Raw genomic sequence first — 25363 nt, 5'->3', positions numbered from 1 at the left:
TGTAGAGACGGTCTCTCGCTCTATCCTGCTCTCGCAAGTGACCATACTCGGGCATCGAACCGGTAATCCCTGGCTTGAACCTGTAAAACCGAACCAAACTGTATGCCTCCACCAATCCGATGAGTCATCGCCCAATGGGGTGGGCACGGGTCTTATGAGATTTAAGTCAGGGGTCGGGTTTCTAAAAACTGTATGCCTCCTACTCGAGGTGTTACTCAAGCGAGATGTTCCGGCTGTAGTCGCGTGGAGTCTGAAAGACTGAAACAGGCTCGAGGAACCCACCCTTAACTATTGATAAGCACGCAGCATCCTGTAGAAGATCAATCGAAAGTGTTGGAGATAAGCAACAACTGTTTTTTAGCTCACTTTCTCTAGCCTCCTTTGTCTCTCTTCATTTATTTTTTCTGCGCATCTCATTACTCCTCCTTGTAAAGAGAAGCAAGCATGGCTTCGTCTTCGAGCAGTGGATTGACATTCAAGCTCCACCCGCTGGTGATCGTGAACATCTCTGACCACTATACACGCGTGAAATCGCAGCAGGCGCACCTTAACAATGGGGTTGCCTCGCCGTCGCCCTCGGCTCCACCTAGGGTTTTCGGGTGCGTGATCGGTGTTCAAAGAGGGCGGACAGTGGAGATCTTTAACAGCTTTGAGCTCCTCTATGACCCAGTTAACGACTCGCTTGATCGGTCTTTTCTCTTGAAAAAGCAGGAGCTCTGTAAGAACTGCCTCTAAACCTGAACCTTGATAAGCCTTTATCATGTCCCCGTTCTTGTGACTTCTGTTTCAACTCATCTTTTCGAGTTCTATGAAAGTTGCATATGTTTGGAGTCATATCATGCCCTAGTCAAGACATATTTACAGTTTCTTTCGCTTTTCCACTTCTGACTTTTCCTATTTTTTTTTTCCTTTTCTTTCTTCTTTTGTTGCACCTCTGGTTTCACCTAAAGGAAGAAGTGTCGGGTGCAGTCTTATTGTCGGCTATGAGATCAAATTGCTCATACAACGTTCCTCGTTGTCCACCCCATATATGGCCGGGATTTTCGTTGAGGCCTGTGCATTGTGATATTAAGTTTATTGAGTTATTCACTGATGGATGTTTTGGTAAAAATTATATATGGAATCGATTTGCTCTCCCAGATATTTAGCGCCTTTTTTCCCGTGAACCATCATTAAATCTATTTGGATTTGGCTTTTGATTGTCCTTAAATCCCCTGTGGCTGCTACATGCAATACCTTCTTTTATGTAGACTGGCGGCAGCCAAGTCAGTGGCTGGAACGCGCTTGCTACTTTTAAATTCCTCTGTTATGCTCTATCCTTCTCAATTCATAGTTTTAGGAAAAATCTTATTCTATATTGTAATTTTCTCATTTTCTGTGCTCAATGAACCAGATAAGAAGGTTTTTCCAAACTTTTATATACTTGGCTGGTATTCAACTGGCAGCGATGCTCAGGAATCAGATATGCAGATTCATAAAGCTGTAAGTTCAAATGTAGTAATAATATAGATGCACATTTATGCTACTTGCCTTCAGTCTAGTCAGGTTGATGCTTCTGAGCATACAATTGAAGAAATGAACTCATTGCACTTGTTGGCTTAATTATGAATGAAAAGTACTTGAACCCCATTAGTCTGTTTGATTCTATTATTTTCTTGCTTTAGCATAAAGGAAAATTAGCAAAGGTGTCATTTAGTCAGATGAACATCTGCTGAGTATAAAATGTCCTATTTTGTTGTTTTGTGAGCAGTTGATGGATATAAACGAAAGCCCAGTTTATGTTCTTTTAAATCCTTCAATTAACCATGCTCAAAAGGATCTTCCAGTTGCCATCTATGAAAGTGGTACATACTCCTCACACCTCACATCATAAATCTCTTACTTGTGATTTTTCATGTAATTTACAACTTCGCTCATCTGCATCATATCCCTCTTCACTTTTGATTGCTTAAAATTTGAATGAGTGGAGACTATTGATGCTGGTAAAAGTGGTAGAATCACAAATTTGTCTTAGACACCAGGTTTCCTAATTTGATTTTCATAATTAAGTGATTCATGTCAAAGCCTTGTGCTACCCCATTTGGCTGTATAGACAGGTGTAATATGTGTTGAAAAATGCAAACAGGGGGTACAAAGACCTTGTGCTGGCACAAATAGCAAAAGAGTGGGGGTGGCAAGATGCAGCTCAACTCAGTTCTCACCCGAGCTGAGCTCTTTAACCCAAACGAGCCAAGCCGAGCCGAGCCTGAGCTTTGCCTAGCTTGGCTCGATGGCTTTTAACAAAATGTCATTTTGTATAAAAGGGGTCAAACCGAGTCATGATTTTTATCGAGTTAATCCGAGCTCGAGACTATGGTATCCAGCTCAATCCGAGCTCCAGCTCAAGTACGAGGGGCTCAAGCTGAGCTTCAACAAAAGCTTTTGCTTGGGCTTGGCTCATTTCCACTCCTAAAAAAGAGCCTAAATACATGGATTGAGCTTTTGGTTCAATTGTTAGATTGGGTTGTCATTCAATAGGTCTTGTGTCACTAGTGTTTGGGGGTATTTTAACCAAATTTATAGGAAAAAAAGCCTAACTTGATCAAATTTTCCTGTCATGAGAACTGTAGTACCAAATCTTTAGCCTAGCCCATTTTTTGTTAGAGCGATGTCAACAAACATTCTTTATAGGTATGTGGGTTCAGCTGAGTAAAACCTTTTTGTAGTTTTATGGTTGACAGAGGATTTCTGATTGCACTAGCCAGAAAAATGACGTACTTTCAAAAGACTAGGATCCACTGGAGATCTTCCTGCTTCCATGCAAATATTCAGATTCTCCTTGATTGTTCATTTTGTGGGTTTCTTCAATATTTTGACTATCATTGGTTTCAATTGTTTTGGCACTAGCCTGAAAATTATGCATTTCCAAAAGACTAGGATCCACTGGAGATCTTCCTGATCCATGAAAATGATCAGATTCTCCTTGATTAATCATTTTGTGGGCTTCCTCTATTATTTTGACTAACCATGGTCTTAATTATCATATGGGAATATAATTTCGATTCCAGAGTTGCATGTCATAGATGGGATTCCTCAGCTAATTTTTGTTAGATCAAGCTACACGATTGAGGTTTGTCCTTTTTCTTTTTTCTCCTTTCTTTTTCTTTACTTACTTCATTTTCTTGAAGGTAGGCAAACTACTCTAAAAAACTCTTTCTTCCTTTGAAGACAGTGGAGGCTGAAAGAATCTCAGTAGATCATGTTGCTCATCTAAAGCCATCTGATGGTGGTTCTGCTGCTACTCAATGTGGGTTTTTTCTAATCTGTTTCATTATTCTCCCTTTTCTCGTTTTACTATTGACAGTTGGCTACTCTAAACTAAATGAAATATGCCTACAGTGGCTGCACATCTTACTGGTACATACAGTGCCATCAAAATGTTGAACAGCAGGATCAGAATACTTCACCAATACCTTCTCTCAATGCAAAGAGGTATCTATTTTGCTCTCAAGTGGTCCACATGATGAAAGTGATTACTCTAGATTGTGCATCCGCATTTTGGTATTGTTTACTCCTTGTCCTATCCCAGTCATGTTATGAATTTGATTATTATGATAAATGTATGTTTTTATAATTAATGAAATCCGAAATTCCGTTCATGTACAAACTCTCACTCTGGTATTAACTTTGTCATTGTTTACTTTGCACAATAAAAACATGCTCTTATAGGTCACCTGATTAATCCTGACAAGATTACTTTTATCAAAATTCAGGAGATATCCCCCGTGACAACTCGTTGCTGAGGCAGGTCTCAAGTCTTTTAAGAAGATTGCCAGCTATCGAATCACCAAAATTCCAAGATGATTTCTTGATGGTGAGTTCTGCTCTTTCATGATTACCGAAACACAAATGATATGGTTTAGATGAGGCACTGGAAGCAAGGTAGCATGAATGAAAGGTAGCACGAATGTGCGTCATGTATACAATTATGTACTTGAACAGCCACTTTTTAAAAAAAAAATCAAAGCAAATATTGGTTGAAACTGGTTTTGTTACAAGGGCAATCCCATGAACATAGTGTCAAAAGTATTGAAATTTATCTTTCATTGTCCTGTTTTGAGCTTGTGACCACCTTGAATGATGCTTTTGACAACACTCGTCAATTGTTTATTGCCCAACTCTTTTTCTCCTTTTATTCTGCCTTCCAACTAGCTTATCATTTAATATACCAAAAATATCATGAATTCTAAACATGAAATAGCATTAGTTCTTGCAGAACTCATTTAGTGATTGAGATATCCATCTTAAAATCTGGCTTTTTTAATCATTCTCTGATTTTGTATCCTTACCTCTCCCCTTTATCTACAAACTAGAGCTTTTTGGCAAGTTTTTACTGAGAGAGAGACTGAGTGAAGGGTTAACAAACCAAAACTTCAAAAAGGAGAAATTCATGACCAAGATTAAGTAAACTTTTTCAATTGCTTTTGCCATTGATAGGATGAATCAAAGTCTATAGCCATGGTCATTTTTAAAAAGCAAATTTTACAATGTATTGGCAGTCTTTTATCATTATCACAATTCTTCTCTCTTGATTTCTGAAATGACAAAATGTTGTTATTAGGACGAAACTGCCCTTATTTCTGGTCCACTCTCACCTGAACCTATTTTTCGTTTCTAAAAAATGGAAACGAGTTCAACCCAATAGACGTGATAGTAACACAGGTATAGTGTTAGATCATAACATGGTACATTGTCACTGTATAATCTAGTTGTAACATAGGATTAAATTAAATTATAACATAGTACATTATCATTCTATGACCTAATACCCTATTTTTAAGTAACATAGTAGTATATCTCTGTCCTTGGAAAATAGTTTATAGGAACACATTCTCTGCTACATTTTCCCTTAGTGTACTTGCATTCTTTTTTAAGGACAAGGCTCTATTTGTTTTATGGAGGTTTTATGATGGGTTTGATAGTGATAATCGGATGACTAAATTCCAATGGAAATAAAAAGTGAATATTACAATTTAGATAGTTGGAAAACAACCATTAGAATTCACATTACTGGCTTTTAAATCAGAACATATATTCATGAGTGCTGTTTGCTTAAACCTCATAGACCTAATAGTAACATAAGTCTAGGTTAAACCATTATAAAGTACTTTATCACTATGTAACTTAGTAGTAACGTAGGACTAGGTTAAATAATAAAATAATATACTTTATCACTATGTGACCTAGTTGTAACATAGGACTAGGTTAAATCTTAAAAAAGTATATTATCACTCTGTAACCTAGTAGCTTCTTTGTTTGTAATGTAGTAGTATATCTGTCTCTTTGTAAGTAACCTAGTACCTTATGTGCACCTATCTCCTTTTTGTTAGTTAGGACTTATTTGTTTGTTTTCTAGTGATTTTGTTTTTCCTTTGTATTAAGTTATTCGGTGCGTTTTTATATTTCATGCCTTTACTGAAGTATGAAGAAGTTTTAAAGGAAACAGAAGCTCTGCAGGAAGAAGAATGACTGAACTCTGAACTGAGAAATCGCCTTGGCTTTTTATAGCCCAACTGCTATAGTCGACTGCTACAAAAAATGACTGCTGGAAATTCATAGTACTCTCTCTTTCCACAACAGTCGACTACAGTTCAATGCAATTAACTACTTTATTGTGTCGCGAAAATTAAAAAATGTTACTGGTTAAAGAGCAGTCAATTTAGTCATCTGCTTTAAAATTCTTCAAGCTTTCTGGCAGTTAATTGCTGTCAGCAATGTAGTTGATTGCTTTCAATCAGTTTAGCTTTTTGCAGAATTAAAAAGTCATTTTTTATCAAGAGGATCTTGAGAGAAAGGAACAGGCAAAATTCTTTAACTTAAGTACATGGACAAAATGCATCAAGTACATGGAGATGAGCTAGATAACTGGATTTTTTTTCTTTCCATACATACAAACTATTTCCTGAAGACAAATTTAATACTATGTTACTTACAAATAGGTCATAGGTTATAGAGTCATAGTCCTACGTTACAACTAGGTTTGACAGTGGTAATGTACTACTATATTATGGTCTAACCTAGACCTATGTTACTATCTGGTTTATTAGGATGTGTGTGTTTTCATTTTTTGAAACGAAACAGGTTCGGGTGAGAGTAGACAGGAAATAAGGGCAATTTTGTCAAAATATTGACAATTTGTCTTTCCAGAAATAAAGATCGAAGAGCCATAATTTTGAAAAATGTTCATTCACACATTGTAAAATTTTCTCTTAAACACTGTTCTGTTACTGGTATCAGCTACCTGTGCACATTGCAGTCAAATACTATTTAACTTTCCCTGCTGTTGAGGAAGGAGCCTTGGGTGTAGTCATTTATTTGACCTGTAGAAACAAATGCCTGCTGATTTATTATATCTTGGCTGAACAAGTTAAGGGCTGCCAATAAAGACGCTGATATTTTGGTTGAGGAGGGTGTTTCCAGCCCATTTCTAATAATGCTGGAGGACTGATACATCCTCTCTATGTTATGATTCTTTAGAGAAGCAAAAGCCAATCACAATTAAAAAAAAAAACCATCCTCATCAAGCTGCTTCTTGTTGTACTTTGATGAGGTTGAAGATATCTGTAAAAATTTAAATGTAACATGGTCATGCATGCTCGTAGGAGCACCAATAACTTAGCATAGTCGACGCATGGGCGCTGCAACACCTAGCTATTGGCTTCACTATCCCCCTTCGTGTTTCATTTCTCTTTCCATCTTTTAAGTTGAGTTTGTTCCTTATATTGTTATTGATCCCATTGTACGCTTTCTCCTTCGTAGTTTTGCATTGGATCCCTTTTTCTCATAGTCACTAAAAAAATTAGTTACCTTTATATTTGAAGGCAAAAATTGACCTCATATGAAGCTTTCTTATGGTCAAGGATTTCTTACATATAAGATATTTGACTTAGAGTTGGTTCTTAAACTTATCTCAACAAATCAATTACCTCTTATTCTTCATCTGTGAAATTATTACAAGAGGAAAAATACTAAAATTCTACTTCATGCTTTTGAGGAAGACGAAATAGATCCCTTGAGGTGATTCTTGATATTTTCTATTAGATTGAAACCTATTTTCTTGTTCATTTATGAACAGTTTGTTAATCATATTTTGCAAGCTGGGATTTGCAAAACAATGAAGCAGCCATACACCTAAGAAGCTCTGTTTTGACAAATATGATTTGTGCGTGTATTTTATGCAGTCTACTGACTGTAGTATGTCATTTTGGTTTTGTAGGAGTACAATGATACACTCTTGATGACTTACCTTGCCATGTTCACCAACAGCTCAAGGTATGCCCATTCATCCTTCTGACGTGGGTAGTCTCTTACTCATTCATCCGTCTCACACAAACACTCTCACATACACACAATAAATAATTTGGTAATTTTCAAATATGGCCTCTTGGATGCTCTTTCTAGATAGGACCTCTTGGATGTTGTATTTTGCATGTAACTTATTTTCAAATTGCACCCATAATTTTTTAACAGAAGCCCTTGATTCAAGGTAATGATTGTCTTGTGAGATCATCGCTCACGCGTGCACACATCACACACAAGGGTGATGAATAATTTAATAATTTTCAGATATGGCCCCCTTGGACTCTTTCTTAAAAGGACCTCTTGGAAATATTTCAAATATAACTTATTTTCAAATAGCACCCATAATTTTTTAACAAAAACTGTTAATTGAAGGAGTATAACTGTCTTATAAGATCAATGTGTTTTAAAAAGTATTAATTATTTATTAAAAAAAAACTGCCCACCTTCCCTTGTCTCACCTGCTGGGAGAGATGAAGGCAGGTGGGCCTGAAAGGTTAGGGGTGAGGAAGGCAAAAGCTTAGTTTTTACATAGGGTGGTCTTCCTTCCCTATGGTTTCTCTTTCGTTAGGAAGTGGGGGAAGGGCCTTCCCCTGGCCTCAAAGTTGTGCTGAGGCTGGGTGACTTTGAGGGCAAGGGAGGAGGGCCTTTCCTCTCCCCCTGGCATAAGAGAACTGTGGGATGAGTAGAAGAGGGAACCTGGGGAGGGCCTCCCCTGCCCTGTGTTCTTTGCAACAGAGATCCTCCCCGTCCACCCAAGACAATCATTTTTAGAATGATTATTTATAAAATGTCAATTCATTATTTTAAAAATCAATTTAAGGGCAATTTGGTTATTGACTTAATATTTTACTCTTCTTTAACCATGCATAACAGCAAGACCACATTTCTCCATTAAATCTTAATCATAAGGCTGTATTTTGAAGTGCATTTTGGCTGTGTTTGATATTTTAGTATCTAATGGGACTGTCTTTAGAGATTACCATTAATAATTTGGTCCATATGATGAATGAAACCTACATAGTGTTGGGAGTCTAGTTGTTTGGGTACTTACTAATAATCTTTACTATCTTTGCAGTACCATGAACGAGTTGGTCGATAAGTTTAATACTACGTATGACAAGCATTCTAGGAGGGGAGGCCGTACTGCTTTCATTTGAAACATTATTGTTGGGGGTGGAAACCTTTTGGAAGTTCTCCTTCTGAGCCTAGCTCAGAAAAGTCTCGGCCCTGCGTAATGGCGAGAATAGTTTGGTGGTTGCAGCTGAAGTCCTCTTCTCTCGAATGATTCATGCCCCGGAAATGGGCATTTGGTTGTGTATACTTGGTTCTCGTATGAAATGTTTATCTGCAGATTACGGACATCCTCATTAACGAGGGAAAACGCCCTAGGAAATGCTTTGACTTTCGATGTAAATGCCATTGCCTGAATTGGAAGGTGCATATTACGCTACAATAGCAGAACAATTTACCGAGATTCCATGTTGTTTTTGGCATGAGTTGGCCTTTGTTACATCTGAGAGCTTTTATAAACTTTGCCCTGCCAGTAACTTACATAAAAAATCAGTTTTTAGTCATATGTTCGTATGGTAAAAATACTATTAGTGTATGCCTGTTGGATTAAAAACTCTCAATTTGTCTCAGTCATGGAACTTGAATAATCTAGCAAAAAAGAATGTAAGGATATTTAATGTTTTTGGTACCTTGAAGAAAGTATCTACTTGAGAATATTTTAGCGAGTTACTTAATTTGCTTCTAATATACTATATGTTGTTGTCTGAACTACATCGAACCAGCCAAGTAAATACTGAATAGAGGGATGTGTTAAGAAATTGGCACTCTTTGGAGCAATTAACCAGTGTATTAGTCTTGTAAAGAACCAGGATAGTTCCCTGATGTATCGGTTGGAGAAACCAGGTTCACAACACTTTGGTCCCTTGACCAAGTCTGAATTTTAGAGACCCAGTGAGGATAGGAAACGACTGAAAGGGCCACCCAACCTTGGCCTGGGTCAGTCTCCCTCCACCTCCTCGAGTATAAAAGCAAATTAACTGTTTTGCAGGCAGGGCTCTTCATTAACAAGCAGAACTTCTATTCAGGAGGGCAGGGGAAGATGGAAAAGAGGGAGGATAGGACCTCTGCCGATAGAAGGGCAGAGGTCAGACTCACGCCTAAGCCCCGTCCATTTTGATAGGGGAAGAAGTCTCCCCGATAGTATAAATAATTTCATTTGATTACATCAGCACAAGTTCAACTGATGGCAAACCTAATTGAACCAAGTTCAATCTGACCAATCAATAACAGACCAGTTTAATAACATTGTATAAAACCCAGAGTTCTGGCATGTGGAAAAGGCACATAATGGAGCAATTTTACAGAGGCTAGTCTCTTCTCGACATGCCTATATCAGTATTATAAATGAAACAAATGCTTGTAACTGGAATCACCTGGCTACTGAAAAGTAAAAATTCCTTATATTAGTTTCCAAGTACTTGTGTTGGAAACTACTAAAAAGCAGGAGTCAACAAAACGGGATCAATTGGATGAGTCTCAGGTCTCCATTAGGTCTGTGCAATCATCGCCACAACCCATTTCACAACCACTAAAACAGATGATCAAACTTGCGCGAGTGACTACAGTATCTCTCTTGGATAAACGTGTAGACCCAGCACCAAGCCAACGTAGACCAGTAAAACAATTTCTACCCAGTAATTTGAAACAATTAGATGTCAATCCACTGCAGTTGCAGAGATCGAGTCTCCTAAGTGGCTTCTTCCTTTTCCCAGCTCCATTATCTGAAGTCAAGGCCTCTATAGAAGCATCAGTAACATAAAAACAGTTGCGGATGCAAAGGTCAGTAATTGGCACAGAAGCTTCAATGATAGTAAAAATAGTTTTATCTGAAATTCCTGGCATGAAGCCCAGATCAAGTGCTGACAGAGTCTTGGCAATGATCCCTCCCTCCACCAGCAAGAAAGCCAGTCCCCTGTCGGTAACCCTCTTACAATTTCTAAGAGACAGTGATTCAATGGGTGAGCTCCCACAGCCTAGAGCCCGTAAACCACTGTCAGTTATGTCTGTTCCAGAAAGGTACAATGTGGTTAATCTTGTAAGACTTGATAGTGATTCTAGCCCTTGATCTGCCACACTTTTGCAACCCCCAAGATCCAACATTTCCAAGTTCTTACATAACGCAATACTTTGTGCAGCTTCACTGGTTAGAAGACTGCACGAGGGCAGTCTCACATCAACAAGGGAACATATGGTATTTCCAAGATCATGGAAAGCTAAATCTGAGAGAAAAAATGCATTTATGACTTCAAACTTCCGCAGCCACTTACAGGAAAGGAGAATGGAGGCAAAGCCTGCATCAGTAACTCTAGAGAACCCACCAAGTTTTACTGATTCCAAATTTTTGCAGCCCTCAATTAGTAGGAAGATTCCAAAATCATTGACCATTCTGAAAGTAGCAGAAACATTCTCTCTCCGTCGAACAATAGAGAGGTCAGTCAAGTGGGTGCAAGAGGCCAACGACTGTAATCCATGGTTGGACAAGTCACTATGCGATTGTGGGTTATAACTGGGTTTATCTTCAAGATCAAGCTTTACCAAAAGGCTGAGATTATGGGTGATTTGGTAGATCAGCTCATCAGTAATGACGTCCACGGCAAGTGACAGGGAAACCAGCCTGGAACTAATGGGGTGATGAATGAGCTGCTTCATGTGCTCTTCGTACGTGCTCCTCAACTGTAGAACCCTAATTGTTTCTGGAAGCAAGTGTGCTAGAGATCCAAAATTGATACAGTAACCATCTATATCCCGAACTTTTACAGATAAAGTCTGCAAAGGAAAAAAAAGGAGGTTGGAAGAGGAACCAAATAACACTTCTTTAGAGGAAGAGCAGATTCAATTTGAACTTATAGAAACAAAATATCAAGTCAATGTAGTTTTTTTCCCACCTCCAAGTGTAAGCACCCTTTCAGAATTTCTGCAAATCTTTCCTTGTACATGCGATGTGGTTCTTGTATGGTTCGATGAATCATTTCCAATTTCAGCGTTCTGTCAGAAATGAGTAGAAAACCTAAAGAACGGAATAACACAAACTCACCCATAAACTGTAAAACTCAAAAGGAATTTTAGACTAATGAGTAAAATCCATTCAAAGTTCAAGAAAATGGAGATCAAATCTAAGTTACAAAAGCAGAAAGAAGGAAATGCTAATACTAAAGAAAGACATGCAAATTTTGAGCATCAGTGTTAGCCTATTGACCATGAATATTATGACCGTCTTCAATTCAATCTAATCAACTAGCAATGCAATTTCCCAATCACACCAGAAGCGGAAAAGATTGGATTAATCTCAATGAAATTAATTAAATGCGTCATGAAAAGGGCTTGAAGTTTCATACCTTAATCTGGGACAATTTTCTCCAATGGCGGTGAAAATCCAAGAGGTGAAATGGGAGCATTTCAACAAAACCAGTTCATGAAGGTGTCCTTTAGCAAAAACCCTAATCGAAGAATCGTTAAGTCGGCGGCAGTCAAGCGTGAGGTTTCTCACTATATTGTTATCGCAAAGAACATGCTCCAATATCCGGGCGTCAGGAGAAAAACCCTGCAATTCCCTCATCAATTAAGCAGATAAATATGCGTCTGTCCTAAATCATCAAATATCATTAAAAAAGATTGAAAGATTTTTTGAAAATCTAGCCGAATTTGCACAACTAATCTCCTATACCGAACCTGCAAAGTACGGAATAAACTGCTATAAATGAGGAACAGCCATTTCACGAAGTATCATCCAGAAAGGACAAAGCCCCATACCAATTTTTGAAAGAACACAGACTGAATTCAGATTTCAGTGTAAATAACAGGAAATGGGTAGGGGAAATTAGATGGAGAAAGATATACACGCAAGAAAATTCAAGGTCAACGACTTACAGAAAAGTCCAATACAGAAAGAGAAGCAAGAGCTTGCGAAGCCGGGGAGTTCAAGGTGCGGCTCACCGAAGCGGCACGACATAATGATTCAACATCCAGCTTTTGAAAAATCTCCTGGAGAAGACACCGCGGAAGACCCTCCATATAATTATCCGACTCAGTTCTGAGCATCTTCACCATAGGACTGTTTCGCTGACTAATCATCTCCATCTCTCACTACTTCAAGCTCACCATCTGTTGCAGAAAGGATATATATTCAGTAAAAAGCATTCGGCTTCAATTCGCTATTTAATAGAACGCATGGTACTGCTCGTTGGAAAATTTATTGCTTCCATTCGCTGAAAATGGTTTTATAGTTAAGCTAAATTTGTAGGAGTAAAGTAGCCATCCGAAGAGACTCGCAGTGCTCGTATCCTACAATCACATATTTGCCTCTGGGCAATCACTGTTACTGTTCTGCTTAATATATCCCTTTTGTGACAATTGAAAATGATTTAAAAGTTTAAAACAGTGAAGATGGTTGACACGACCAAGAAAAAGAGATTTCCAAGACAGTGAAGTTCCCCTTCCTGTTTTTCTGGTGTATTATGAAATGAAACTTCAGATCACCATTTACGTTAAGAAATGGCTTGTTTGCTTATCAAGGCTTTGGAGCAGCGATTACGTTTCTCATGCTTAGGGAGGGATTTCAGTAAAACCAGACCAATTATTGAACAATTTCATGAGTCAAGCTGACAGCTGAAGAAGATTGGAAAGAAGAGCACTTCATGTCTCTCTTTACTCGTCTACCCTTTTTTTTTGGCAAATCCAAAAACTCGATCGTCCGCCAACAAAGTTTCAACAGCTTCACCGAAATATAAAATTCAGAGCACCACGATTACGCAAACTTCTCCGTCTCTCTTCTGTTACTGATTCTTGTGCTACTTGGATGATCAGAAAATAAACAAAACAAAAAACTGTTCTAGCAATTTTTAATGAAGATGCATGATCGATGCCGTAGTCCACTCTTCTGACCGATGACCGCACTACGGATATCCAGAACCCAATTTAGTATTAACATTCCCGTTGTTTAATTTGAACAATTAAAGCATGGTCGTATAGGGTTCTTGACTGCTCCTGACGAGATTACTTCTGTTCAAATAGCAGATTTCAGTAAAACCAGACCTAACAATATTTTATTGAGCAAAGCTGAAAGCATACGTTTTCACCACTGAAGAAGACGAGAAAGAAAAAGGACATTGTTAAACAGATCGATTTGCACGATCAATTAACACCATACCTATTACAGAGACAACTCAGTTTCTGAAACAAGAATGCCATCACCATCTGCATACAGCCATTCCCCGTCAAGAATCAAAGTGCCTCCTATGGAAACAGGGACATGTTTTTCTCCAACGCCCTTTTTATTAGATTTCATCGGGTGAGATCCCAAAGCTCTAACTCCTATATCACACCCATCAATCTCATCTACATCTCTGATGCAACCATTGACCACTATGCCAGACCAACCCTTGTTCTGGGCTAATTGCCCCAAGTTTCCCCCCACTAGGGCGCATCTCATGCTGCCTCCTCCATCTATCACTAGCACCCTTCCGTCCCCTCTGGATTCAAGCTGCTCTCTCACCAAGACATTGTCCTCAAATACCTTCAGAGTCACGATGGGGCCGGCGAATGCCCGAGCTCGGCCGTAAATTTTGAAGATTGGTTGAAGGGCACGAAGATCGCCGCTAGCCACTAGTGTTGAATTTGTATCACATACTTCAGCAGTTGCCATTGCAGCCATGGATCCAATCGCAAGAGCTGTAAAAAAGAAAATTTTAATTTGCAGAGTTAGGGTTGACTGCAGAGCACTATTTCATAAAGCTTCTTCAGCTTAGAATGCTTGAAATTATGAATTCACAGCATCGTATATATGAAATCAAGAATACCAAACGGAAAACAAAGACTATGTTGTAGTCTCACGGGGTGTGGGGTCATCTCAAGCTCATATCTGCATGCTCTGGTGTTCCTAAGCTATAATTGTTTATCAACACTTCTTCTATGATGAGTTAACTGTTACTGATTCATTTTTCCCTTGAGTGTGCGCAAGATTCGAACCATAAGAGATTTTCATCAGAAAGCCCTCCTAATCTATAATCTCTATCCATTCCCATCTGCAATCGTCGAAAGAAAAATCTGATACCCTATACGACAAATCATTCAGAAATATGCAAAATAAAAGCTCCGAATTAGAGAACAGTAAGGACGAAGCCTCTCTCTCACGTCTCAACCCACATCACCCAGATGTGATCGCTCCACAGGGTAAAAAGTCGATTGCAAAATAAGAGTGAAAAATCAAGGAATTCTGAAAACTAACCCAATCCGAAGCTCGCTTAGAATGATGAGCAACCCGCGGAGCAGATCGATGTCTTCCCGCTTCAACAGCTCCACCGAAATATAAAATTCAGAGCACCGCGACGACTTCGCAATCTTCTCCGTCTCTCTACTGATATCGATTTCTGTGCCTCTGACATTATTTTATCCACAGAAGTCGGTTTAGACTTAGGAACCCCTCGTGGATGACTAGAAAGGATACAAAAACTGTTCTTAGCCACTGTCATCTCAAAATTTTCAATGAAAATGGATGACGCCTTGGTAGTCGACTCTTCTGACTGATGACCGCACAACGTATATCCGCGACTTCCGAGAAGGAGATTACCGTCTCGGTGGTTCGCCGGAACTCCTCAATCTGTGCCTCTCCTCCTGCCCTTGTCCCCATGTCCAAGGCCCATCTTGTGTCTAGATGGACACTTGGTTTGGTCTCTGAGGCCCATCTTTTAATAAAAAATATATATAAATAACATTTAAAATTAAAATATAGTAAATATTTATAAAAAAAATGATCACCTCAATATCTAACCTTCAAAACTGACTAATTTTTTATTTTTTTTATAAAAATATATATAATATGAAATTTTTATATATAATGGGTTATTTTTAAATTTTAAAACCTGGCGCTTTTGGTCGAGGCTTCAATAAAAGCTGGGTTTGGTCGTTCATTCAAGGAAGCTCCGGGCGACTCGTTTTGTGGGGCCATTGATAAAGACGATGGTGGGCCAGTACCCATTGGGGAGGGAGCAGCTGACGGTCCAATCCGAAAAAATAGACCGAAATCGTGGATATGTCAAGAGTGGGCCCAGTCAAAGGATGTCCTCTGTAGAAGAGACAGGGATGGTGTTGAGCTGTCCATTTCATCAGACAAACGACGTGTCCAACACGAATACAACTGGATGGCATAAAGCCATAATCAGGACCGTCCGATTGGTGGGCCAAAGAGGTAGTTGCGTGAACCTGTTAAGCCTCGGGCCACGGAATCCAGTGAGTTGAGTGCACGTTAGAAGACCATCTGGCAACCACCGGTGAACGCAGGCCGTCTGTATGGTGGGGTCCACCTCAGCGATCAATTCAACCCCAGTAGTCAACCCACGTATCCGATTTAGATCTTCGTCGGAAAAAAAGCCTTACCTTCGTAATCTAATCATATTAACTAAATCGTGAAACGCAACTGTTGTTTTACTCTTTTACCCTCATTTTCTTTTCTTTGGACAAGGTGGAAAAGCAGGACGATTCGGTTCAATCAGGTTACGCGGGCGGCTTCATTAGGGGTTCTTGTGGGTCCCCCTTTGATTGTAACTAATCAAATTATTCATTTCCTTCTAATGTACCAATTTCAAACATCCGTTGGCAACAATGGTACGGTCTGCCCAAAATTCAATTGCTTCGATTAAAAAAATGTCCCAGAGCACTCACATTGGTGCTCAAAAGGTCACTATGAGTCCCATGCACGTGAGAAGATATGCACACGTAGGTGGGAATGGTGAACTCGTTGTGTCTTGGGGTTCGACCATTCTCATAGTTATTCTATAATTTTGGGCACGGGGGCTTGAATATGTGCACTATGACACCTGCTTATTAGGTCTAATAATCTTTCAAGGTCGGATATTTCAGAGTGTTTGTTTGAGCTCGGTTTAATGGTTGTTTTTTTAAAAATGTTAATTTAATAAAAGTGGTTAATATTTATATAATTTATAATATTTTAAAAAAATATTAAAAAGCGAAAATGTTTTTCGTATTTTTAATATTTAAATAGCACAAATAAGATAATAATCATATTTTAATATTCACAAGTTTCAGCGAACTTATAAATATGCGTTTTTTTAGAATTTTTCGAATATAAAATTCTAATTTTAGCAGTAGAATTAAGAGGTGTTTAAACTTAAGCGGGTAATTTGTTTTTTTTTTTGTTTAAATGGTAAAAAAACAAAAATAGAAGCAACTTCCTGGAAGTAGTTTGAAACTGGCACAATAAATCGCTGTGAGAGGGACGTGCGGCTCAGAACTTAAGAAGACAGAATTTAACATGCAGAAAGATACACCTCGGCCGACACGTAACGGCAGAGTAGGCATTCGTGAAACAAGGTTTGCCGGTACGCGGCCCCCCCCCCTCCTTGATTGCCCTTCACGGATTATCTCATCACCCAATAAACACACACGCGTGAATACGTGTACTCCACGACAAAATTAGTCATTGAGGCCGACGGCACACGGGTGGCCCGATAAATGCGCTCCCTCGCGGGTCCCACTACTCTCTTTGGAAATGACCATAATACGCCTGTCTCGCCTCGTCCTCGGTTGACCTCTGTGACTGTTTTCACTTTGCGCCACTTGGACGGCAAGGATCGATTAACAGCCCAAGTCAACCTTACCAGCTGGGATTAAATTTCAAGTTTTTGCCACGTGTAAGATTTAAACTGCATCATCTTTCTCCACGAGAGGGGCCACGTCTTCCCAATAGCTGACGTTAACTAGGTGGGTCCGGGTTATATCCAAATCGAAACAATCTGGCGGCATTTGGGTAAATTTGATAACGGATGGGGGGGCGTGTGGCACGTAGAAGATGACAGAAACGAGGCGCTCGTGCGGTCCGAAGGAGTGGAAGGCAAGGCATCTGACGGCTTTTGAGTTTTGATTTAAAGGACGGCCCAAATCGGACGTTCTCTTGCGTGGATTCTGCTGTATTCTAGCGAATAATTTTATTTTGACCTAATTGCCCCTCGTGGTGGAATCTATGGATGTCTCACCCAGGAATTCAGGACTCGAATGAGGAGACAAAAGCGGAATGCCCTTGAAGTTCGTAAGGCACGAAGTGCCCTCGGTCGTTTCGGTAATTTATTGGGGAAGAGGGGGCAATTTAAAGTGTAGTGGTCTCCATGGACCGAGGCGCGTGTCGGATTCCCTAAATGGGGTGGGAACGAAGCAAAAATTTTAGAAAATCAATACAGCAAAGAGCCCCCGAGGCCCGAACCCACGCCGAGGAAAAGAAAATTGAGAAACTGTGGAAAAAATAAAAGGGAAAAGATGAAAGGAAAGAGAAAGCCAAAAAGGCAGCCTCGAAGAATCAAATCCCGAGTTTGACCAGACCCGAAATTTGATAAAAATCGGTATAAATAAGCACAACAGGTTAAAAGATGAAAAATGAATTCTCGATTTTCCGGCCACTTCTCCCTGCAACTTGTCGGTATTGTATTCTCTCCTTCTTCATCGCTTTGCTTCCTCTCTCTTTCAAACTATAAAAACTTCCTTCTCTTTCGGTGCCGATCTCGTGTTCCGTACAGTCTGGTTCGTGGACTAGTTTTGGACCGAGAATTTGTATAAAAGATCGGAAGAGTTAGTGGATTATATAAAAAAAAAAAAAAAAGGAAAAAGTAAAAGTCTCCGGTTTGGAGATCTCGGTGAGTCGGTTCGCCTTCAAATCAGCAAAGTGAATCGATCGGGAAAACGAAATTGGTAGCCTGCAGAGAAGATTGGGATTTGAGTGGTCTTCTTCTTCTGATTCCGGATAGATGTTTCGGTTTTGCGAGGGGTTTGATTCCGAGCTAGAAGCATGAGAAGAGCTTCAGACACAAGTTTTTAAGGTTTCTTCGTCAAAGTTCATTTTGTTCATGATTTTTTTCTTTCTGTGATTTTATCTTGAATTAGTCTATTGTGTCCATTCATGTGGGATATTTGATTCCTGATATGATGGCGACTGACTCACAGAGCGGGAGAATCCGTTTCCAATTGAGGTCACCGAAATGTTGAAGCGAAACGTACTGATTGAGCGAGAAGGAAAAACCGATCTTTTTGCTGCTTGGGAGGTGAAATAGAACGGGAGCGAAGATGGTGAGTTCGAAAGAGATGCTACTTTTGGGTTTATTGCTGCTGCTGCTACTGCTTTTTCTATCCGCTGCAGAAGTCTCGTCAGTCGACGACATGACGGTCTTAGTTTCGTTCAGGCGCTCCATAGAACGAGATCCAAAGAATGTACTGGGAAACTGGAACCAAAACTCAAATTCTTCAAGCGCATGTTCTTGGACTGGAGTGACCTGCTTCGGTGGCAGAGTGGTGAAAATAGATCTCAGCGGAGCCGGCTTCGTCGGGCGTTTGCAGATTGACACCCTTCTGGCTATTGAGAGCCTCAAAGCAGTCAATCTCAGCGGAAATTCGTTTTATGGGAACCTCTCTGGAGCTTCTGTGACATGCAGCCTGGAGTCGCTTGACCTTTCATCAAACAACTTCTCCGAGGAAATTACAGAATCAATCTTTCGTTACTGCACGCACTTGGTCTCGTTCATTCTGTCTCGCAATTCGATTCCCGGCGGCGATTTTTTAATCGGCCCTTCGCTGCTACAACTCGATCTCTCCCGAAATCGGCTTTCAGACAGTAGGTTGTTGCAGTACTCCCTTTCGAACTGCCAGAATTTGAATCTGCTAAATTTCTCCGACAACAAATTCGGCGGGGAATTGGACGGAATCTCAGCTTCTTCGTGTGAGAAACTCTCAGTTGTCGATCTTTCCTACAATTTATTCTCGGGGAATATTCCGGCAGGTTTTGTCTCTCGTCTATCCGCCTCGCTGGAGCATCTTGACCTTTCTCACAACAACTTCTCCGGTGAATTTTCGAAGATTGATTTCGGGGAATGCGGAAACCTGACGGTTCTTGATTTGTCCTCCAACAGTTTTGCCGGGCAGGGCTTTCCAGCGAGCTTAGCCAATTGCCAGAGACTCGAGAAACTAGACATCAGCCGAAATTTTATCGGGGACAAGATTCCTGTTATGCTTGGCGGTTTTAGAAATTTACAGCGAATGTATCTGGCGAAAAACGAGTTTTCCGGGGAGATTCCGCCGGAACTGGGCCGGACTTGCGGGACCCTCCAGGTGCTTGATCTGTCCAGTAATAAATTATCAGGAGTAATTCCTTCAACATTCGTGGGATGCTCTTCTTTGCTGGTACTGAACCTGGCGGACAATCGGCTTTCCGGTAATTTTCTTCATTCAGTTGTTAGTACCATGTCCAACCTGAAGGAACTGTATGTTCCCTTCAATAACATCACGGGTTCGATTCCTCTGTCACTGTCAAATTGCACAAACCTGGAAATCATCAATCTCAGCTCCAATGAACTAACGGGTAACATTCCATCTGGCTTCTGCAATTCTTTAACTTCACTTCGCAGATTACTCCTCGCCAATAATTTCCTTTCCGGCTCCGTCTCATTGGAGCTTGGAAACTGCAAGAAACTCCAAACCATCGATCTCAGCCTTAATGATCTGGATGGTTCGATTCCACTGGAATTATGGTCACTCCCTGAGCTTGTGGATCTGGTTCTTTGGGCTAACCGTTTAACAAGTGAAATCCCAGAAAGCTTCTGCTCCCATGGAGGGAAATTACAGACCTTGATTCTCAACAATAATATGATATCCGGAATCATTCCTCCTACACTCACAAGTTGCCTGAACCTCATCTGGATCTCTCTTTCGGACAACCGTCTGTCTGGAGAAATCCCGGCTGGGTTCGAGATACTACAGAACCTCGCAATATTACAATTGGGCAACAACTCGATCACCGGAGAGATCCCCCCGGCCCTGGGAAAATGTAAAAATCTCATATGGCTAGACCTCAATAGCAACAACCTGTCCGGCCCGGTTCCGGCGGCACTTGCGGATCAGGCAGGTCGAATCTTCCCCGGTGTGGTGTCCGGCAAACAGTTTGCTTTCGTGCGAAACGAGGGTGGGACTGCTTGTCGTGGAGCTGGGGGACTTCTTGAATTCGAGGGAATCAGAATAGAGAGGCTCTCCACATTTCCGATGGTGCATTCCTGCCCTTCCACTAGAATATACTCTGGGACTACCGTGTACTCGTTCGCGAGCAACAATGGCAGTATGATCTACCTGGACCTCTCCTACAATTCACTCTCTGGAACAATTCCTGATAACTATGGTTCCATGTATTATCTTCAGGTTCTGAATTTGGGACATAACAGGCTTACTGGACCAATACCAGACAGTTTTGGGGGCCTTAAAGAGGTTGGAGCTCTCGATCTTTCTCACAACAATCTGGATGGGTTTGTGCCGGGTTCACTGGGCGGTCTAACCTTTCTCAGTGATCTTGATGTTTCCAACAACAATCTTACTGGCCCCATTCCTTCTTCCGGCCAATTGACGACTTTCCTGCCATCAAGATACGAAAACAACTCCGGCCTTTGTGGGGTTCCTCTACCCGCATGTGATTCTTCGGCGAGGACCCGCCCTGATTTGAACTCAAAGGGGAAGAAACAGTCAATGGCAGGAAGTGTTGTTATCGGCATTGCCGTTGCAATGCTCTTCATCTTTGCACTCTCCTTAGCTCTCTTTAAAATGAGGAAGAACCAGAATACCGAAGAACAGAGAGAGCAATACGTGGAGAGACTCCCCACATCTGGAAGCAATAGTTGGAAGCTTTCAGGGATACTTGAACCCCTGAGCATTAACGTGGCCACATTCGAGAAGCCACTGAGAAAGCTCACTTTTGCCCACCTCCTGGAAGCGACTAACGGTTTCAGCGCGGATAGCCTGATTGGCTCGGGCGGATTCGGCGAGGTGTATAAGGCCCGTCTAAAAGATGGGTGTACAGTAGCAATCAAGAAGCTGGTGAGAGTAACAGGTCAGGGTGATCGAGAATTCACAGCAGAAATGGAAACCATTGGCAAGATCAAACACCGAAACCTTGTTCCATTACTGGGTTATTGCAAGATTGGGGAAGAAAGGCTTTTAGTATACGAATACATGCGATGGGGAAGCTTGGAGACGGTACTCCATGACAGGAAAGTTAAGGTTGGTGGTTCTAAGCTGGATTGGGCTGCAAGGAAGAAGATTGCAATTGGGTCAGCCAGAGGATTAGCCTTTCTTCACCATAGCTGCATACCTCACATAATTCACAGAGACATGAAATCCAGTAACGTTCTTCTAGATGAAAATCTGGAAGCAAGGGTTTCTGATTTCGGTATGGCCCGGTTGATGAATGCCTTTGATACTCATTTAAGTGTAAGTACTCTTGCAGGGACTCCAGGATATGTTCCTCCCGAGTACTACCAGAGTTTCCGATGCACCACAAAGGGTGATGTTTTCAGCTACGGAGTTGTATTATTAGAGCTTCTCTCTGGTAAGAGACCCATAGATCCTAACGAGTTCGGTGATAATAATCTGGTCGGATGGGCCAAGCAGCTGGTGAGAGAGAAGAGAGCCGGTGAGATATTCGACCCAGAACTAACAGACAGCAAGTCTGGGGAGGCAGAGCTGTACCAGTACCTAAAGATTGCAAGTGAATGCTTGGACGACCGACCCCTTCGGCGGCCAACCATGATTCAAGTAATGGCGATGTTCAAAGAGCTTCAAATCGATTCAGAGAGCGATATACTCGATGGGTTCTGTTTAAAAGATCACGTCCTTGACGAATCCAGAGAGAAGGAGCCTTAATTTGTGACAGTTTTGCTGGTCGGTTCCATGGTTGGATCAGATTACAGTTTTGTTTTTCGTTCCAGATTCGGTAGTTCTCACATTTGAAACTATTTTAGTTCTGATACACTTTGTATTACTGTATATATCACACAAAGAGCTGTAGAGAAGGTAATAGAGAGAGAAAAGAAGAGATGATATCTAAGAACAAAGAAGGGCTACTATATCTCTGTTATTTCTTTGACATTCAGTCTCACTTTTCTCATGTAACCATCATCAGCTCTTCTTTTCCGACTGCCCTGGAGAGAGATCCTTAATCAGATAGGGTGTGGAATAGTGTAAAGTTGATATCATTTGAAATGAGTGATGATTCGAGTCCCTGATTCGCATATCTATTACGCATAATTAATGTTTAAAGAAGGTTAAATAAGACCTAATCGAGTGGAGCTTGAGTAGTAAGTTGGGTTTAACTGAAGAAACCTCAATTAAGAAGCAAACACTCATTACCGAGTGTCTGCACCATTAACCTGCAACATGACTCTTCTATCTTTTACCAGATCTCACGTCAGCAACCCACAGCACCAAAGACGTAGAAATGCCGACCTTTGAATGTAGCAAAACCGCGCGAGTTTAATAAGCCTCATCTGCCCGTCATTATGATAATCGATCAAGGAGCTTCGTTTAGAAAATTAAAAGGGGAGAGCAATCGCCATCAATCCGCTCAGAGTGTTTGGTGGGGATGCAGCATAATTGAAGGAAGAAAAGAGGATTGGTATCGGTTGAATAAATATGGTGTGAAACGACGCGCACGCAAATCTCAGGCTGCCGGACACAAGCAACCGCTTTGTTTCTGGCCTTCGCGGTCAATAAAGGGTGGTCGAGGGAGATGGATAAGCGGAGATACGGAAGCTGTAATTTTTACAGAGAGACAAGACGTGAAGAGATCGAAAAACGGGAATACAGGGAAGGGATAGTCAATGAATTCTTACCCGAAAATTCGGATTGATTTTGTGTGGTAGGAAATGGGGACAGTGAAGACGACGTCCGCGGTATCTTGATTTGTTAGAACTTGGAATTACGCTACATGAAGCCAAAAATGGCAGCCGGAGTTCGTCGGGCTCTGGTACTTTCACGTGAAGCCAAGGGGATTGGAAAGAGACTGCTCCTGTTTTTCTCTTAAATTTGATTACGAAAGCGATGAGAGAGACGGGCCTGTGCTGGTGCTCGCATGCTGTAAATCTTACCTGGGTTTGAACTGGTTTTGCGTGTAGATTCCTTCTTGACAAGTTAGTCAAAAATGAAGATTATCCAAGTGTCGATTTCAGCTGAAGGATGGATTATTATACAGTAAGGGACCGAAGAAATTCATAAAAATACAAATCAAATGATTTAAATTTTTTAACTCGGTTGAATCGAAGGATTCCTGGGGGCCTCCTTACGTCATTAACTGTTCTGAAATCATCGATGGGTCGGATTGATCAAAGCCAACAAAAAAGACATATGATGAGGATTTAGGTAACCTAATATGCATGATTGTGGGCAACAAAATTCTCCCAAATTACATGATCCTCAAGAAAAGGCGAAGTAAGGGGGGGTTAGTGCACATTACTCAGGACATGATATTCAAGCGCATTACATAGTTCATGTCCTGATGTTGTTAGGGGGAGCCAAAATTCATGTCATGTACATGAATATACATGAACCAAGAGTTCATGTATAAAGAGTAACGGGCGGAAAGTGTTTTCCGCCCGATTTTGAGAATCATCCACTTGATTCTCTCGCGCGGGCTCTCTCTGGCTCGACAGTCTCTGTTTTTTTTTTCATTTCGATCGTTTCATTCCCGCACACAGCGACTCTCGTTCCCGCAGCCCTCTGTCGTCTCCGTGAAGCCCAAGCTCTCTGCTCGTTCTCTCGTCTCCGCCGTCTCTCTCCGGTTTTCCGGCAGCCCTCTCTCATCTCCATTCCCGCAGCCCTCTCTCATTCTCTGCTCCCTCTCTCATTTCCGCAGCCCTCTCTCATTCCCGCAAAGCACGGGAGGTCGAGCATTTACAGAGCTTCTCGGTCTCCCTCTCTTCTCCCTCTCGGCGTACCGTCGGAGCGCCGCCTCTGTCGGCATTGCCCGCCGCCGTCGCCGGTCATTGCCTTTGCCTAGCCGTCCCAGTTGCCATCGCCCCGCTGGCTCGCTGCTGAGGAAGACGAAGATGTTTAATTTTTCCTAAGTTAGGAAAAATTAAACTATCTTCATAAAAATTATTAATTTATAATTTTTATTTATAAAATAATTATTTTTATTTATAAATTACTATATTAAAATAGTGATTTAATAGTTATAATTAAAATATTGTTAAAATAAATATTTGATAAATTATTTTGGCATAATTATCCGATTGTTATAGTTAATTAAACCAATGGTTTTAAATTTTGTGATAATATATTATTAATTAATAATATATAAAATATATTATGTACAAATATATAGTGTGTTAAAGTTATGATTAGATCAATTTTTTCTCTTAAATTATTCATTTTTAGGTTAAAATATATCATATGTTATTAATAAATTAATAACTTAATGTATTACTTTTTTTTATTTATAATGTTATTTATTTATTATTTTTAATTAATCATATACGTATTTCATTGGCTCATGTAATTACCATATTAATGTACAATAAAATATCTAATTCAATTAATAAATATATTAGTATATTTAATTATACATTCAATAACTTATTCGTGTAGTAATAATGGTTGTTTTACCTAATTTGGGGTTTAAGGATTATGTTGTAATTAAGTGCACTGTAAAGGTTTAGAAATTCTCTTGTTTTTTATGTTTTTCTCGTGTTGGGACACTAATACTGGAAACTGTTTTCCCGTGCACATGAAGTCGTCAACACTAACACAAATTCTTACCTGATCTTCATGAACATGACATGACATGATCTTCATGTTGGACATGACTTGATCTTCAAGAATCCACTTTGGGGCACTAACCCCCCCTAAAGAGAAATCATAAACAATACTCCCAAAGCAGTCAAGCATGCTTTAATCGAAAGAAAACAAAAAGCCACATTTACCGGTCTAACCCAAGTCGGTTATCTTTGACAACCTTGTTAAATTGTCAAGCTTTTAAACATGTTCTTTCATGGAGATCAAAACACAGGTGAAACTTTGAGATTAGACTCGTAAATTTTCAAATCTTGTAATTTTCTCTGAACAAGTATGAGTTTCCAAAATTTCGAATTGGATAGCCAGGTCAAATAGGCCGGACTTCTGGGAGTCGGGAAGAGCCCAC

General features: G+C 40.4%; 4 protein-coding genes across 5 annotated transcripts; 2 read left to right on the top strand and 2 right to left on the bottom strand.

The window, feature by feature from the left end:
• Positions 1-231: 231 nt before the first annotated feature.
• LOC137936557 (COP9 signalosome complex subunit 6-like) lies at positions 232-8961 on the top strand. Its single transcript, XM_068781301.1, has 9 exons — positions 232-718; positions 1394-1482; positions 1751-1844; positions 3048-3109; positions 3208-3286; positions 3379-3471; positions 3753-3853; positions 7256-7311; positions 8417-8961. Exons 1-9 carry the CDS (start codon positions 445-447, stop codon positions 8496-8498), a joined length of 930 nt encoding a protein of 309 aa, XP_068637402.1. The 5' UTR covers positions 232-444; the 3' UTR covers positions 8499-8961.
• A 587-nt stretch (positions 8962-9548) lies between these two features.
• On the bottom strand, positions 9549-12543 carry LOC137937537 (F-box protein At-B). Its single transcript, XM_068782602.1, has 4 exons — positions 12280-12543; positions 11748-11953; positions 11298-11397; positions 9549-11178 (listed from the first exon to the last, which is right to left on the bottom strand). The coding sequence occupies exons 1-4, from the start codon at positions 12487-12489 to the stop codon at positions 9889-9891; spliced, it is 1806 nt and encodes a 601-aa protein (XP_068638703.1). The 5' UTR covers positions 12490-12543; the 3' UTR covers positions 9549-9888.
• Positions 12544-13432: 889 nt separating this feature from the next.
• Positions 13433-14906, bottom strand: LOC137937171 (putative 4-hydroxy-4-methyl-2-oxoglutarate aldolase 3). 2 transcript variants are annotated; one of them, XM_068782266.1, is made up of 2 exons: positions 14636-14906; positions 13433-14079 (listed from the first exon to the last, which is right to left on the bottom strand). In XM_068782266.1, the coding sequence occupies exon 2, from the start codon at positions 14060-14062 to the stop codon at positions 13562-13564; it is 501 nt and encodes a 166-aa protein (XP_068638367.1). In that variant the 5' UTR covers positions 14063-14079; positions 14636-14906; the 3' UTR covers positions 13433-13561. The 2 variants fall into 2 exon arrangements, with proteins under 2 accessions (XP_068638367.1, XP_068638368.1); XM_068782267.1 differs by lacking the exon at positions 14636-14906 and adding an exon at positions 14242-14313.
• Positions 14907-17814: 2908 nt separating this feature from the next.
• Positions 17815-22367, top strand: LOC137937628 (receptor-like protein kinase BRI1-like 3). The gene is made up of 2 exons (XM_068782731.1): positions 17815-18233; positions 18358-22367. The coding sequence occupies exon 2, from the start codon at positions 18478-18480 to the stop codon at positions 22087-22089; it is 3612 nt and encodes a 1203-aa protein (XP_068638832.1). The 5' UTR covers positions 17815-18233; positions 18358-18477; the 3' UTR covers positions 22090-22367.
• Positions 22368-25363: the final 2996 nt, after the last annotated feature.

The sequence above is a fragment of the Aristolochia californica genome, unplaced genomic scaffold (assembly GCF_029961685.1).
Source record: "Aristolochia californica isolate CCGP_79_NKW_82.1479 unplaced genomic scaffold, dmAriCali1.0.hap1 SCAF_7, whole genome shotgun sequence".
Taxonomy (NCBI): domain Eukaryota; kingdom Viridiplantae; phylum Streptophyta; class Magnoliopsida; order Piperales; family Aristolochiaceae; genus Aristolochia; species Aristolochia californica.
The sequence above is the reverse complement of the archived record's forward strand: the minus strand, read 5'-3'. Positions and strand labels throughout refer to the sequence as shown.